Here is a 17,137-nt window from a genome sequence, read left to right on the forward strand (position 1 = left end):
GCCGCGCGTCGCTTCCCCACCCTCGCGCTCTCTCGGTCCCGTGGCCCCGCCCGCCCGCCGCCCTCTTAAACCCGGCTCAGCCCTGCGGGCCCGCCCGCAGCCTACCGGTCCCGAGCCCGCGCCGCCCGTGTGCGGCCCGGAGGCGAGCGCTCCGCAGCTGCGCTCTCGAAGGTGGGTGCAGAGCCCGGCGCGCCGCTGTGGCCCGGGGCTGTCGTTCGCCGGGGTGGTCGGGTAGCGCCGGCAGCAGTCTCTGGCGCAGTTCATTTTGGGGGGTCGTTTTGCTCTCTTGGAGCTTTTACTCCTTAAGCGGCTTTCAACCCCATGTCGCAGATGCTCGGGGTGAGGGGAGGCCAGGAGCGGAGCGCCTTTGGGGGCTCAGGAGGAGACGGGCAGATGCCTTCGTCGTGGCTGACCTCTTCTTCTGACCCCGTGTTCTTTAATTTCTGAGTCACGACCCTGCGTGCTTTCCTTATTGGGCTCATTGATCTTGCCCTCAGGACCCGCCGGCTCTGAAGGGGTTCCATCCCCCAGCCTTGGTGAACTTCTGTCCATCAAAACGCCATCCTTTTGGGGTACGGGCGGCGGCGGAGCAGGGGCGAGAGCCTGCTCTCTCCCACCTGGCCTGGGGCTCGTCCTCGCCCGCTCCCGAGAGGCGACCCCAGCTTCCCTAAGCCCCCAGGTGGGGTGACGAGTTTCCCGAGGGACTGGCGCGATGTAGCGGGACTCGGCCCACGTGGGGAACCCGCGCTGGCTGCGGCGCTGGGAGCGAAACCGAAGGCGGCGGCCTACTCCTCCTGGCAGCCCGGACCGCCCGGGTCCTCGGGGTCAGACCCGGGCCTCGCAGCGGGGCAGCCTCCCCGGACCTGCCCCCGGGCTGGGGGAGCGCGTCTCCTACGCCATCCAACCCGGGCCCTGGGCTCTGCCCTCCCTGCTAGGGACCCAGGAGCGCCTGAAGCTGCTGCCTGCCCCCAAGCTCGGCCTTGCGCTCGGCTCCTGGCTCCGGGAGTGGGAAGACCCTGCAGCTCCGACCCACCCTGGAAAAGAGGATGTCGGGGACCGAGGAGAGGGCGGAAGAGGGAGCTTGAAACGGATTTGGCAGGAGCGGGGTTGGGGACGGATGTAGAGAGTGGGTGTTGGAAACGAGCCCTGCTAGGTCAAGGCGTGTTTGGAGAGGGAAGGCAAAGGCGACACGTACCTGGAATTTGGAGTCGGGCAGAATCCCGACGGATTTTCGTTTTAGTTTGTTTTCACTTTTTTGGTGGGGGGGGGGCCGGGAGCGGGGTTGTTTGTTGCCGTTTTTGTTTCGTTTGCGGGTAGGTCTTGAGGGATCGAAGTGGGAAGTTTATCCGATTCCCTCCGACCCGGGGCTGCCTCGGGCGGTGGAGGTTGGGCAGGCGGGAGCCGGGCCGCAGCGCCCCGCGCCCCTCACTCGGCCGCGCTTGCTCTTCCGCAGACCCGCCGCGCGCTGTGGCCCGGGATGGCTCTGCGGCCGCCAAGTGAGGCCGGACCCCAGGACAAGGGGTGCTACCCGCCCGACAGGCTCCAGAGCAGCCCCCAACGCCTGGCCGCCTACTACCCGCCTTTCCCGCCCTACGGCCACTACGGGAACACCCTAACCGCCGCGGAGGAGGATTTCCAAACTTTCCGGCAGCTGGAGGCCCTGTCCGCGTCCCCGGCTCTGTCCCCGGCTCTGTCCCCCTTCGCCTTCCGGATGGCGCCTTCCTTGCTGAGCCCCGGCCTGGCCGTGCAGAGGGAGCCGCTCTACGACCTGCCCTGGTACAGCAAGCTGCCGTCGTGGTACCCAATTCCCCACCTCCCCAGGGAGGTGCCGCACTTCCCGAACGGCATTCGCGAGTTTACAGGCGCCTCCAGTGAAGACGCGGGCCCCGCTGGCGGCCGTAGCGACGGTGGCCAGTGCTGGGGACCTGAAATTTTCGTGCCGCCGCCCCCTGGGGATGCTTCGCTGTTCCCTGAGAGGCCGAAGCCCTCCCAGCTGTTACCGTGCTCCCCCAGAGAGCGCTCTGAGGATGGCCCCAAACTCGCGAACCAGGAGGGGAAGGCATCTCACCGTTACCACTTCACCCAGGAAGACCTGCACTTAGTTCTCTACGGGGTCATCCCCAGCCCTCAGAACTCAGCCCGCCTGCACCACGCGATTTCGGGCCTCCTGGTCCCCACAGACAGCTCTGGTAAAGGCAGTCCCCGTGATCCGGGACTTGGGGGTGCGGGTGGGAGGCGGGAAGAGAGGTGGGGACGGGAGGGGGCAGGGACGCTTCCAGGTGGGTCCGAGGCTGTGCGAGTCCTGCAGCGGAGCGTATGTGCTTCCATCAGAAGACGGAGCTGGGGATGGCAGGCTCACCTCCGAGACCCTACTGGCTTAACCGCATGACACCCAAGATTGTTTTAGTGAGAAGAGAAACGGTTCATGCCGAGCGGGCTGATCAGGCCGGCTCAGATTCTACCGGGATATGCAAGGTATCTGGGAGTCTCAAAATCAGCATTATCTCTGATCCTCAAGTTCCGTAAACTTGCAAACGGGGTTAATTACCACATAACCCACTAGAGTCGTTTTGAGTCTCATGTGAGAAATGGCCTATGTAAAAGGAGCAGGAAACTTAGAAAGGACAGGTAAACATCTAACTCAGGATAATGGTGAGCTCTGGGGAGTGGGGAGGATAGCGCCCTATGAAAGCATTTCATAATACATTTTATCGAAAAAATAAAAATTTAACCCTGTCTTTTTCTAGGGTCTGATTCTCTTCGTCAGACTCTGGATAACGACTCCCTTCAGCTACCAGAAGGTAGGCAGGGCTCCTGGCTTGGATTTCTTTTCCAGCACAAATGCAGTCAGTTTCCTCACTGGCTTTCTTTCCTGCCCTGGGTCTCCCCTAGGTCTCTGCCTCGGGCGGACGAAATTCGGTGAAGTGGCACATGTTGGTGTGTTCTGCAGTAGCCCTGTCGCCAAAGGAGTCAGGTTTGGGCCCTTTCAGGGTAAAGTGGTCAACACCAGCGAAGTCAGGACACACAGGGACAATTCCCTGATGTGGGAGGTAAATTTGTTTCTGGCGGGTTGGCAGGTTGGCTGAGGGAGGTGGGTGCAGGAAACCTTGGCCTCTGCTCCTCTGGGAGACCCCTGGCCTGGGAGAGGGGGCTCCCTCCAGGCAGTAATCTGCTGACTTGTGCTGCCTGTTTTGCAACATAAAGAGACAGAAAGGCAGCTGTTCAGTCCCTGAGGATAACACCTCTGCATGGATTCTGTGTAATTTTTCATGACTTAAGGCATTTTCCTCTGAAGATTAGCCATGGAATATACATTTAAAGAGTTAATACATTGGGTTATATTTATAGACAAAACCAAACACTTCAAATATTACAGAGTGATGCTAAGAATATGCCCAAAAGGACTAAGGCCAGATTTAAAATTTTTGATGTCATTCATCTAAAGAGGATTTTTAGAAAACTGATACTCTTAAATGTGTTGGAGGCAGGATGGTAGGATTGCAGTTTGTCAGAATGTATCAGATTATCACCCCTCGCCGTGGATTTCTACATCGAGGAATATAGTTGAGGAAAATAATCTGAAATCCAGACTTCACAGGGCTGTTTGTAATAACAAAACATTGAAGACTGTAGAATTGCCCACAGCAGAGAAAGAATTAAATTATGGCTCCATCAATACACATGAAAACTAAATTGAGATAAAATACTAAACTAATTGGTTGTCTTGAAGTGGTGGAACTAAATGTAACCTCCCGTTTCCCTTACCTCTGTTTATGAAACTAATGTATGCTCACCCTAGAAATCTGGAAATGGAGGAAGTGATAAAAGTAAGAATCTTTAAAATGTCACACTACCTATAGAGTTATCTTTAAGCTAATAAATCCATTTAGGCTCAATCATATTGATAATAAATATATTCAGTAGGTCAAGTGTGAGTTTTGAATTGTAAATTTTTAATAAGTAAATTTATTTTCTAGGTCAGACCAAAAAAATGTGCATTTCCAAACTTTGTTTGATTTCATTTAGATCTTTGAAGGTGGTCATTTGAGCCACTTTATTGATGGAAAAGGAAGTGCCGGGAACTGGATGTCCTATGTCAACTGTGCTCGTTTCCCCATGGAGCAGAACCTGGTTGCCGTCCAGTGTCAAGGGCAGATCTTTTATGAAAGCTGCAAGGAGATCTACCAGAACCAAGAGCTCCTTGTGTGGTATGGAGACTGCTATGAGAAGTTTTTGGACATTCCCATGAGCCTGCAGGTCATGAAGCAGGGGAAGCAGACGTCTGGGCCCCCGGAAGGTGAGTGCACGCTTCCGCCTCCCCCGGTGAGGCCGTCCTAGTGGAAGGACTGGGCTCTTTCTCCGACTCAACACCTTCCTTCCTGCAGCTTTTCCACTTGCTTGTGGAACTTCTCCCTCCCGACACAACACTCAGAACCCAAAACTGAGGGCGTCTCTAACCAGCTGGGCATTACCCAGCTGCAGGAAGATGCCCTCATCTTCCCAGGGCTGCTGAAGCTACTCCTATTCACCGGTATACCTTTTCTTCTACCCGCCCTTCACCCGCTCCCAGAGAATAAAATAAAAGTGAAATAAATGGATGCAACCTCTGCCTTAGATGAGCTAGCTTCTGATTCATCTCTGCCAAGGCTCACATAGCTCAGGAAGTCTAAGCTTTAGAGCACTGTTTTTCAAGTGGTGGGTTGCAGTATCTTAGCGGGGTGGGGGATTTGGTGGTAGAGACCAGTATTAAAGAAGAAAAAAAAAAGAGAGAGAGAATAAAAATAAAATAGAATAGAAAATATTGATGTGAATCTCATTTAAGTTAAGCATTGTTTGGTGAGGTGTTTGTTTCAAATGGATGTGTGTGAACTGGGTCTCAAGTATAAAATGTGTTTCTTACTGTGGGTCTTAGACAACTTTGGGAAGCATGGAGCTAGACTCTCGCTCTGCAATTTTAATGCGGGTGTGAATACCTGGGGACCTTGGAAAGATGCAGATTCTCATTCAGGGCTGGGACCTGAGATTCTGCATTTCTATCACATTTTAGTAGCAGGCAGCTAGAGGACTACCAACCCGCTCTCTGGGAATGAGCCTCTGGAATTTGCATTTTTAAAAAGCTCTTTGAGCCGTTGATTTTTATATCTGCAAAGGCCTGGGAACCACTGATTTCTTAGGTGGGACCGGACAAATGCAAATTACTGTAATATGTGTAATCAGATAGAAGACCATCTTATTATGTTAAAACAAATGTCGTAAGTAGCAGGTAAAAGAGAATGTGAATTGCATTCATCACACTGCAGTGATGGTCTGCATGCTTGTCTCCCCGCTAGATTGAGACCCTTCAGGGCAGGAGACAACCCGAAACACTTTAATAGCTCCTGCTGTGGATCCCCATGTGCATTGAAGGAAGGAGGAAGACTGGACTAAACTGGGGAAAGCTGCTTAGGGATGTGGTGAAATAAAGGATGAGTTAGGCAGGGAGAGGCAAGGCAATTCAGGCTTGGGGAACAGTGAAGCCAAGGGCAAGGATGTGTTCACTAGGGATTAGGAGGTGACTAATGAGCAGTCTCTTTCTAGAAGCCAAATAATGAGGGGCTGTTGAACTGTTTCGGTGAACTGTCTTCTCACTACCCCAATAAATGGATGGCGTGGGGTGCGCCTGAGGGTAAGATGGCAGGATTCTCTTGAGTCTGGACCTCACAGTTGCCCCATACTTGGCGCCAAGCCAAGACTTTTTGGTCACTTCCAAAAATGTACCAAGTGCTTTTTTGAAATAAAAGTGAAAAGTGGATTTGAGAACAATACATGCTTGATAACACAAAGTAGAATCATTATCCTTTTGAAAAATTATTCAGCACGATGCATCAGAGCTGTTAAAATGTTCGTAACCTTGGATATATCAGTAATGTATCAGTAATACTCTTCTGGAAATTTATCTTCAGGAAATAGCCCAAAAGGAAAAGCTTTGTCCACAAGGATTTTTAATACAGTGTCACCCCTGTTTGTGAAAAGTCACGAACAACCTAAATGCCCAATATTAGAATAATGAAGTAAATGATGATATATTAACATGGAATAATATACAGGCATCAAAGATCCCAGTCATATAAGCAACAGGGCCTGCAGTTATCTGTGCTCCACTTCCGAACCAAATTATATCCGAGGCTTATTGGCACTGTTACGATGATGTGTAAATATTTAGGATAACTTGTGGCGGAGAACTTGTAAACAGCTCAATTGGTTGGGAAGACTAATGGATAAATTCATTTGTTTTCTGTTAATAGGAATGTTTGGGGATAGGATGAAAAGGAAAGAAAAATCAGAATTCCTCTGTCCTCTCAAAAGAAAGGTCTTTTTTTCCAAGGCTTTTGGTGAGGCTTGGTGGGAGCCTTCCCCTTGAAGGTCTTGAGTGGGAGGGAAGGGCCTGGGCCCTATGTGGGCGGGTTATTTGAGTTTGCAAACCTGCCAAGTGTGTGTTTTGGGGGCTGGGGGGTGTGGAATGTGTAGACAGCTCTTAATCGTTACCAAACTCTGTCTGAACAGTGTGTCTGTAGTGGGGGAGAAAGCATAATTTTTGGTATTGAGAAGAGACTGAGATGGGAGGGAGGAAGAAGGAAAGGAAACAGGACAAAATTAGGTTAAGATAAATTTCCAAGGACCTGAGCAGAAAACGTAGGCAGCCGAAGCCTAATTAGTAAGGGTGCTGTGTCATTTCTGCCTAAGTGGTTGTTCTTATGCAAATTTACTACTGAACCCTTATTCTGAATTCTGCTGTGCCTTCATGCTTTGATTTGTAAAGATCGCTGACCCCGTCTTGTAGACCCCCTCTTCCTACCCCAGGAAGCAGGAAGGCCAGGTATTTCTAACCAATGAAAATTCTAGCTCCGAGCAAAAACCATCCCAGCAGGGAGATTCTGAGAGTATTAGCACCTCAATGAAAGCGATAGACAAGACTGGGCAATGGATCACCCTGATGCTGGTGGTTGCCTTCCTGGTTATTTACTTAATAAAATGATTTATTTCCTTAGCCACCTGTTAAACATGCCTGGGACGCAGTTATCAACTAACAAAACCCCCGATGGATAGCTTCCCTGCTGTCCCGATGCTAACGAAAAAGATTTCCACCTTCACACTCTTGCATATACTCACTCCTGGCTGTTCTCTGCCTCCCTGGGGCCAGACAATGAGGTTTCAGGGATGCATTCACAGTCAAAACCACTTTATGCTCTGGAATCCAGAGTGTCCTCGGCAGGGATGCTTTTGTAGGTGGCCCTGGTCCTCTCCCCTTCCCCCAATACATAGACACCCCTGAGCCGGGCACCTCCTTTGCTAGAGTCGGCTGAACCCTCTCTAACCTCTCCCCCACCTCTCTTATAAAAATGGATTTACCTTTCTCAGTCTTGTCTGTCACTCAGTGATAGTGTCACTTGTTGATAAGAAGTCAGTAAGTGTTAAGGTTAAATTAATCATCACAATAACCCTATGTATTAGTTCTAGAATCTTCCTTAAAAGTTCAGAGAAATAGACTATAAGCTAAAAGGGCACCTAAGGCTTCATAAATGGGGTCAAATGGAACAGAACTCGTGAAGCTTGGGAAGAAGCTATGGGTGTCCGTCAAGGTCCTGGGTGAACGGCTTTGAACTTGTAGCTCAGGCTGATCTGAAAGGGACAAATACAGTAGGTATTTGGTATGTGAACCTTGTAAAGAATGCCAGTCAGGAACTGTAGGACTGACCGGCTCGTAAATAGGGCCAGAGGAAGGGCTTCTTCAACAAATATATTTCGGGAACAAAAGGTAAGGAGAACCTGTAGATTAAGAGATTGAAGAGACATAGCCTCTGTGGACAACACATAGGCTTTGAATCCTACACTGAATCAACTGACTGTAAAATAATGAAACACGTATGCATGTGTGTATGTACATAAATATGTATGTTTCTATTAAGGAATAAGGGTTGACTGTTTAGGTATGACAATGGCATTATGGTTATGCTTTTTAAAAAGTCGTCATCTATTAAAGATTATGGTTTGAGATGTTTATGAACCAAATGAGAAATTAGTGTTAAAAAGAATCCATTATGAAAAAATAAATAATCCCTTATGGAGGGAAGTCACATAAGTGAGTCGGTCATTGTCAGAGCTTGGTGTTTGGGCACATGAGGGTTTATTCCATTATTTTGACTTTGGTATATGTTTTCAATTTTTTGTAATAAAAAGTTGTAAAAAAATCATCTTGAAGAAAATAAGAATGAGGGAAGGGAGCTGACCAAGCGACTTATCCCCCTGTGTTTGACAGAGTCTTCAGAAGGGTACAGGTGTGAAAGATGTGGAAAAGTATTTACCTACAAATATTACAGAGACAAGCATCTCAAGTACACCCCCTGTGTGGACAAGGGTGACAGGAAATTCCCCTGTTCTTTATGCAAACGGTCCTTTGAGAAGAGAGACCGGCTCCGGATCCACATCCTTCACGTTCATGAGAAGCATCGGCCTCACAAGGTAAGAGTCAGGGCGGCGAGTGACCCTGCCCTTCGCTCCGGCACTCTGCTCTCATGCTGCTTCCCCAAACCCCTGGGTGAACACCGAGGGCCTCCTGCGTGCACATTGCTGGGACACAACACCAGGTGGGAGGATGGGACAGGGTGTCTGAAGGAGGTGACAGTGCCGTGGAAGAGCAGACGTGAACTAATGCGGTGACACCCGAGTGTGAGGATGGAGGTGCATGGTAGACAGGGACAGAGGAAGGGTGTCCTCCCACCTGGACACGTGGTTATGAAAGGCCTCGTAGACAGGTGGCCGTGAGGAGAACCTAGGACAGTGGAGTGTCTGGCTTATATCTTAGGTGGGGTTGATTGGCTGGGGTGGGGGGCGTTCAAGACATTCCAGGTGGGAAAGACCCTGGCCTGTGGTTTTAGGTAACTACACCTTCTTCCATGATGTGTGCAATGTTGTGTTAATTCCTGCTGTACAGCAAAGTGACTCAGTTACATACATTCTTTTTCATATTCTTTTCCATTGTGGTTTATCACAGGATATTGAATATAATTCCCTGTGCTATGCAGTAGGACCTTGTTGTTTATCCATCCTATATATACTGGTTTGCGTCTGCTAATCCCAAACTCCCAATCATTTCCTCCCCCACCTCCTCCCCCTTGGCAACTACAATTCTGTTCTCTGTGTCTGCGAGTCTGTTTCTATTTCGTATATAGGTTCATTTGTGTCGTATTTTAGATTGCACGTATAAGTGATGTCATATGGTATTTGTTTTTCTCTTTCTGACTTACTTCACTTAGTATGATAATCTCTAGGTCCAATGTGCAGGCATATTGATAGTTACAGGTGAGGATGAAACATGGGCACAGTCCAAAGGATGGACGGCCTCTATGCCATGCCAAGGATTTTGTAAGGAAGAAAAGCAATGGTGGCATTAGGGAGCCATTTTCCACCATTCTGGATACCTGATGGCTCTGCCAGGCTTGGTGCAAGAAAGTGCTGACTACCACTGGTCTTAATTAGGAGAAGGAGGCTGAGGCTTGGGTACAGACAGCTTCGGGCTGGACTCCTGCCCTGTCAGGACTCCTCCAAGCCCCAGTTTTCTCCATTTGAAAACAGAGTAGTCATCATAAAGCTGCTCTTGTCTCTCCCCTCCTGTTCACAGCGAAGCTTCTGGAAAAATCACAATCACTGTACTATATACTCCTGTAAAATCTGAGTATTTTTACAATTATGTATTTTTTTTCTAAGAATATTTTAATTTATTTATTTTTATTTTTGGCTGTGCTGGGTCTTTGTTGCTGCACGTGGGCTCTTCTCTAGTGGTGAGCGGGGGCTACTCTTCGTTGCGGTGCGCGGGCTTCTCATTGCGATGGCTTCTCTTGTTGCGGAGCACGGGCTCTAGGCGCTCAGGCTCAGCAGTCGTGGCTCGCGGGCTCTAGACCACAGGCTCAGTAGTTGTGACGCACAGGCTTAGGTGCTCCGCGGTATGCAACTAAAGAAAGACCTCGTGCAGCAACAAAGACTCAACACAGCCAAAAATAAATGATAAAGTAGTGGTGGATCTTATAGTTGATGAGATGGAGCATTTAATATATTTGTTGGGATTGCTGCAGCCAGATCAAAAGATGTTTGCTTAAAAAGCAGAAGCTACAGTATTAGTTTTTGTTTGTTTTGTTTTGTTTTTTGACCAAAGTAGAATGCAGGAAAAGGTTATCTGAGTCAGGTCAAGAAATATACACTAGAATGTTACGTGGGTCATTTGCCTAAACACTGAGGACAGTGGTGGGTCTTGGATTGGGGTTCGAGGAGAGGAGCCGTAGGAAGTGCTGCTGGCTTTGAAATTGGGGCACCGTAGACCAGGAGGTCCAGAGATGACAGGAATGATAAGAAGAGGAGGTGTAAGCTGGTAGTAGTAAAGTGAATGACTTGGGCTTCCAAAGAGGAGAGGTCTTTGACGGTAGAGTGGAGGGATAGTAATTTTATTTTATTTTTTTAACTATTTATTCATTTATTTTGTCCACGAGGCATGCGGGATCTTAGTTCCCTGACCAGGAATCGAGCCCGTGCCCCCTGCAGTGGAAGCTTGGAGTCTTAACCACTGGACCGCCAGGGAAGTCCAGGATAGTGATTTTAAAAGGCTATAAAAGGGGGTGCGTCCTCTTATACTGAGTGTTCCTGAGAGTTCTTTAGTACAATATTTCTCTTTGCAAACTCTCCCTGAGTGGTGTGATCCTTTATCATGACTATAAGTACCATTTAAATGGTTTCAAATCTCTAGCCAGAATTCTGTCCTGAGCCTGAGGTGTATCTCTAGCTCCTCTTTCGACACCTCAACCTGAATTTCCCCTGGCGCTTCACCTTCCTTCGTTATGTTCAGAAGATTGAGGTTTTCTTCTTTTCTTATCTTTACTGCTAAACATTTTTTATTCTCTTTTAGTTTTCTTTATTTCATATACTTTAATTTGAGTACTTAATTTTCAAGATGATAAAGTATATTTAGTTTCTGCAGGAGCCCCAAAGAAAACGTTTGATTTAATTTGAACAGAAAAAAGAAAAAGCTCAAGTGAAACAGACAGGCAGAACTTCAGATAAATGATTTTTAACAAGATCAGCTGCTGAAAGAGAAAAAAATTACTGATTTAAAATATCAGAAGACGCTGGGTGTATAACCAACAGTGAAAAACCTTGTATTACCCTCCTTCCAGCATTTAAAGTCTAAACAACCTCCTTTTCAGAGGATTTGTCAGGCAAAATTAATAATAAAAATATTAATTAACAAAATAAAAATATCGGAGGACATCCTTGTAGTCCATCACGATGACTACAAAGAGCTCATACATCGATTCAGGATGTCAGTTCTCTCCAGCTTTTTGAAACACCTGACCAATGGAGAAAGAGAGGGCTTTGTTTTTTTCAGAAGGCGTTGTTTCTTTTCTCCATGACTTGTTCAAATTGATGCCAGACTTTAACTTTCTTTGTATTTTGTCTTTGACTTCCTTGGAAACTTTTGTTTTTGCTAGGATTTCTAATTGCAAGTGATAAATTTAGTTTCTTAATTATATAACTTGTATAATGATATTTACATTCTTGAAATTATATTCATTTCTTTTTTAAATCAGATTCTGATTTGAATTTGTTCTGATTTGAACCATATGCTCCTTAGGCCTGTAAACTGTCATATTTGGATATCTTTCATTACCTTCCTTAGTTCCACTGATTCGTCTATGCCACTCTTCCTCTTTCTTGATTTCTCTTTTTGTATTACTGGGGCATGTCTTCAAGTAATCGTTTTTAACAGTGCACAGTGAAAAATTTTCTGAGTCCTTCTTTGAGGATATTTTACTCACGTACGTCTTTGATAGTTTGGCTGGATATGGAATTTTAGATAGGAATAATTTTCCTGTAGAACTTTTAAAGAATCATTTCTTCTACCATTTGATGCCAATCTGGTTCTTGTTTCTTTGTAAATAACCAGTTTTCTGCTTTGTGAAAATTGTTCTTTAACTTTTGAGTTCTGAAATTTTAACAGAATATGTTAAATTATATGTTTTTTTCTTTCTTTTCTTTTTTTTTTTTTTCTTCCTGCTTTGTAATCAGAAGACAAAGTATTCTTTCCACCCGAAGGCACAAGTCATAAGCTCAAAGGAATTCTCTTCTTTCCTTGGCTATTATCTGTCTTCAATTTTTGTTCTCTCCTGGGATTCCTTTTAGCCAAATGTTAGGTTGAGTCTACCTCCCTGTACTTGACTTCTAATTTTTCTTCATCTGCATTCTCTGAGAGTTCCCCAACCTTAATTTTTATGTCATGTTTTCAGTCTTTAGCAGTCAGCTGAGTCTATTACATACAGCATTTCTATTCTATACTTTTTTGTTGTTTATTTGTAATTTCCAAGAACAGTTTCATGTTCTAATTGCTCCCCTTTTATAATTGATCTGTTCTTTTTGCAATATGAACTTCAACATCTGACTGTTTTTGCTTTAGTAACAACAATACATGCTCATTATTAAAACGTCAAGTAGTAAAGAAAAATTAAAGGAGACTTTTAAAATCCACCCCAGAATCCCACCATCTAAAAATACCCAGGCTCTCGTTTGTGCCCATAAGGACACCTGGGGAACAGGGTCCAGAAACACAATAGTTTCCTTTACTTGGTTCAGAATTCCTGAGAGGGTTGGACAGAAGTCATCAGGGTCAAGAACACAGAGTAATGACAGGAACTGTTCACAGCAAGTGGCTGTACCACATGCTCTCACTGGCCCCCCAAAATATTACCCTTTTTTTGTAGGTACATGTCTTGAGTCATCTGTCACCTGTATTGCCACTTTGGTCTACATATTCGTCCCTACCCCTGCTAGATTGTTCCTCCTTGCCTCTAGCAGAGTGTTGAGAGGTTCTCCATAAATGCTTGTTGAATTAATTGCTGGGGGCTTGCAATTTACTCACAGCCTTGTGAGGCAGGCGAGACAGGTATTTTTTGCCCATGAGGAAAATTGGGGAAACAAAGATTCCGAGTTTAACTGACTTGTTCTGGTCACACAGCTACTTGTTGACAGAGCAGGACAAATTCAGGCCTCTATATACACCGCCGTTTCACATCTGAAGCAGCTAACTTAACCCAAAGACTTCAGATGAATTGCCTTACTCACAGCATTAGCAGGCTCTGGACCAGAACCCATGCTGCCAGATTCTTCCCTGTAGTTCCGGGGTGCCTTTCTCCTGTCTCAACTAGACCCTCAGTCTGGGTCTGCTTGATCCTCTGCCTACAGGTGTGCACAGAATAAATACAATAGTTCTTTCCCCCCCAGATAAACATAATGGTGAAATAAACTTGCTAAGGGGAAGACGTGGTTTCAACTATATTTTTCTTTTTCGTTTCAGTGTTCTACGTGTGGGAAATGTTTCTCTCAATCTTCCAGCCTAAACAAACACATGAGAGTCCACTCTGGAGACAGACCCTACCACTGTGTGTATTGTACCAAGGTAAATGGAACCTTCTTTTAAGGGATCTGCCTTGAGCCCTGTTTGGGTGTCCGTGGATAAGAACTTGGCATAAACCCTAGCTTACAAGAGTTCCTGGTAGATTAGTTCATTGTCAGCCCATCCCCAGTTTCCACCCCCAGATTATACTCCTGTTTGCTTACAATGATCAGTTGCAGCCTACTACTGCCAAATTGGCATCGAGGGCATTTGTCATGAAAGAGACCCTAAATTTACAGGAGCCTGATGATAGCAGACATGATTATGCAGTCTTTCAAAGTACAGACTCTTGGGCTTCCCTGGTGGCGCAGTGGTTAAGAATCTGCCTGCCAATGCAAGGGACACGGGTTCAAGCCCTGGCCCGGGAAGATCCCACCTGCTGCGGAGCAACTAAGCCCGCAAGCCACAACTACTGAGCCCACATGCCACAACTACTGAAGTCCGGGCGCGTAGAGCCTGTGCTCTTCAGCAAGAGAAGCCACAATGAGAAGCCTGTACACTGCAACGAAGAGTAGCCCCCCTCTGCAACTAGAGAAAGCCCATGCACAGCAACGAAGACCCATCGCAGCCACAACAAACAAATAAATAAATTAAAAAAAAAAAAAAAAAGTACAGACTCTTACATGCTGCTGATCTAAATTTCTAGAGCAATTTTGCTGAAGTGGCATCTAACCTTCATTATACAGAATAATAAGTTATAAAAATGAAGAGATAAAGACGTGGTTAGGGGTGGCTGGGCTAGAAACAAAAGTCTGACCATGCCTTAAAAATATAATACTAAAACACCTCGTGTTCTATTTTGATGAGATACATTTGGGCCGTCCAGTGTGTACAGTGTAGCAAAATGGGGCTAAGACATAACTAGACCGTGTGGAGCCAGCACAGACCTAAGGAAGGTGGCCCTGGATTTGTATGGATGAGGAATCAAACCTGAGGGCTGAACGCTCTCCCGCAGGATGTCCAGAGCCGGCTCAAAATATCCCAGCGCCCCTCCTCTTTCTGGCATTCTAATTCTGATCCTCACCTTGGTCTTCTGGCTAACCTGGGAATGAGAGGTGCCCGAAGAGGGAACTCAGTGCACTTGGGGCATAAATGAGCTGTTTGGCGTTCTGACTTACCGTCACCTAAGCTGATGGAGACTGTCCTTGTCTGGGTGTCCTAGGCACCTACACCTCGTGCTCCTTACTGAGCAGTGGGCCAGCCCCATGCGTGCCCAGCCCCCCAAAATCCAAGGTCACCGGTTGAACCCGGTGTTTTGTATCTCTGTCGATGGGCCCCCAATAAATGGAGTCATTAACATCTCTAATAAATACTTGAAAGTGACAAAGGTCAGAGCAGAGAATTGAAATGAATTAGGGGAAAGGTTATAAATAAGGGAAAGAAAAGACAGGTAAAAACAGCAAAGTACTTGGGAATCTAAAATGGTACTATTTGGCCGTTTCTGGAAAGCTATTTGGCAGTTTCTTTAAGAACGAAACTTGTAACCACCATACAACCCAGCAGTTGCTCTCCTGGGCACTTATCCCGGAGAAATGAAGGTTTATATGTTTATACCAAAACCTGTACACAAATATTAATAGCAGCTTTCCTCATAGAAGCCCCAAACTGGAAATAACCCAGATGCCTTTCAACGGGTAGGTGATTAAGCAGATTGTGGTTCATCCACACCATGAAATACTCCTCAGCAATCAGAAAGCACGAGCTGTTGTACACAAAACAACCTCCGTGAATCTGCAGAGAATTATGCTGAGTGAGAACAGCCAATCCCAAAGGTTACATACTGTATGCTTCCATGTAAGTGACATTCGTGAAATAACAAAATTATAGAAATGGAGAACAGATTCGTGGTTGCCATGGCTTAAAAGTAGGAGTGGGAGGGAACTATGTGTGGCTGTCGTAGGGCAACGTGAGGGTCCTTGTGATGGAAATGTTCTGTATCTTGACTCTGTCAATATCAGTATCCTGGTTGTGATACTGTCCTATAGATTTGTAAGATGCAACCATTGGGGACAACCGGGTAAAGGGTACCCAGAGTCTCTGTTGTTTCTTATAACTGCATGTGAATCACGATTACCTCAAAAAGTTTAAGTTAAAAAAAAAGAAGAAGAAAGAAACCAATAAGGTACCCATTTATGCAAAGACATTGGCCAGTATTAGCTACTCCTTCTGTAATTCAGTTCATCTTGGAGTGTGATCCCAGGACCACCTGCTTAAATGCAGTTTCCTTATTACCCCAATGGGTGTACTTATCAGGTCAGTCTGCATTTTTGACTAGACACCCAGGTGATCTTAGCCATGGAAGAGCCACTGTTCTAACCAGTGACGTGTCCATCATGTCCTTTTTTACTAAGGCTACACCTGTTGACCAAGCGTGCCCTATAGCATTAAAGCCCAAGGTTCGCTGAGTGGAGAACTAAGGGTTGACATAAGGATCGGTAACAGTGAAATTAACCCCTTTCTTTCACTCGTTGTCCAGCTGATGGAAGTTGACTTTTTCTCCTGCTTTCTGTCCTCTGTAGAAGTTCACTGCCTCTAGTATACTCCGCACACATATCAGGCAGCACTCCGGGGAGAAGCCCTTCAAATGCAAGTACTGTGGTAAATCTTTTGCATCCCACGCTGCTCACGACAGCCATGTCCGACGCTCACACAAGGAGGAAGACAGCGGCTCCTGTAACAAATGTGGAAAAACCTTCCCAGACCAAGAAGCCTTCTACTCCCACATGAAGTTTCATGAAGACTGCTAGCCCTCAGACAGTATGAGGACAGTGCCTCTGTATTTCTTCTGTCTTGATATTTCTTGTTTATGGGTGTTTCTTACAAACAAATGATAGATTGAGATGAGGAACAGAATAATGGAACTGACCAAGTAGCAGAATTTACCAGATTTATTGACTCTGGTTTTAACAGCTTTCACAGAAATGTCTTTCACAATTTCTAACAAGAATGGAGTTTTGTTGAATTCACCTAGAAGTAATGAAAGCTGGCTGTTAATAGTGCTTAAAGGTCTGGAAACTCAACATCAACCCTGAAAGGGACTATATTTCATTTCAGGGACGAGGAGCAGAGTCTTTGATTTCGCGATTAAAAAAAAAGGAGGCTTTTTCTCTACTGTTTGCCTCGGGCCCGCGATTGTAATATGTCTGTGGCCATCCCCTGTTACGTTTCTTAACAGAATAAATTCTTTAAAAATCCATTCAAGCCAGAGCTTCATTAGTATTATAACTAAGTGTTCAGACATGAATTAAGCTCCCATTTTATTTGGATTCATTTTAAAACCCTTAGTTTCTACCCCTCCCCCATCACATGACAAACACCTAATGTTAACAGTTTGTTTAGCACCAAACAGAATTTCTTGGAGGACACAGAAGTTACTTATTCACCCTACCATCTGTGACCTTTAACAACTGGGGAAGAAAAATTATTACCAAATGAAGAAAGGCTAAAAATTGCAATAGGCTAAGAAATAAATAAATGTATTTATAGTGCTCTAGTTTTAAACCTGATTTCATTCCTGATGAAGAGACAAGTGGAATTTTTTTGTAGGTCTTCTAATTAGCTGGTCCACACTAATATATAGAGTGAAAAGAAAAATGTGCCACATACATTGTCACAAGGCTGATGCAAGCTTGTGGAGAATAATCTTTTCTAATGTGCAGGGAG

At 45.9% G+C, this 17,137-nt stretch overlaps 1 protein-coding gene across 1 annotated transcript; it reads left to right on the plus strand.

Annotated features, from left to right (window-relative positions):
* Positions 1 to 321: 321 nt before the first annotated feature.
* PRDM14 (PR/SET domain 14) lies at positions 322 to 16,670 on the plus strand (the record flags this gene model as incomplete). Its single annotated transcript, XM_082363199.1, has 8 exons — positions 322 to 339; positions 719 to 1,048; positions 1,454 to 2,383; positions 2,748 to 3,050; positions 4,027 to 4,297; positions 8,297 to 8,499; positions 13,376 to 13,477; positions 15,994 to 16,670. The coding sequence occupies 8 exons, from the start codon at positions 322 to 324 to the stop codon at positions 16,219 to 16,221; spliced, it is 2,385 nt and encodes a 794-aa protein (XP_082219325.1). The 3' UTR covers positions 16,222 to 16,670.
* Between the last annotated feature and the right edge of the window lie 467 nt (positions 16,671 to 17,137).

The sequence above is a fragment of the Balaenoptera borealis genome, assembly GCF_965194805.1.
Source record: "Balaenoptera borealis genome assembly, chromosome: 17".
Classification (NCBI taxonomy): Eukaryota; Metazoa; Chordata; class Mammalia; order Artiodactyla; family Balaenopteridae; genus Balaenoptera; species Balaenoptera borealis.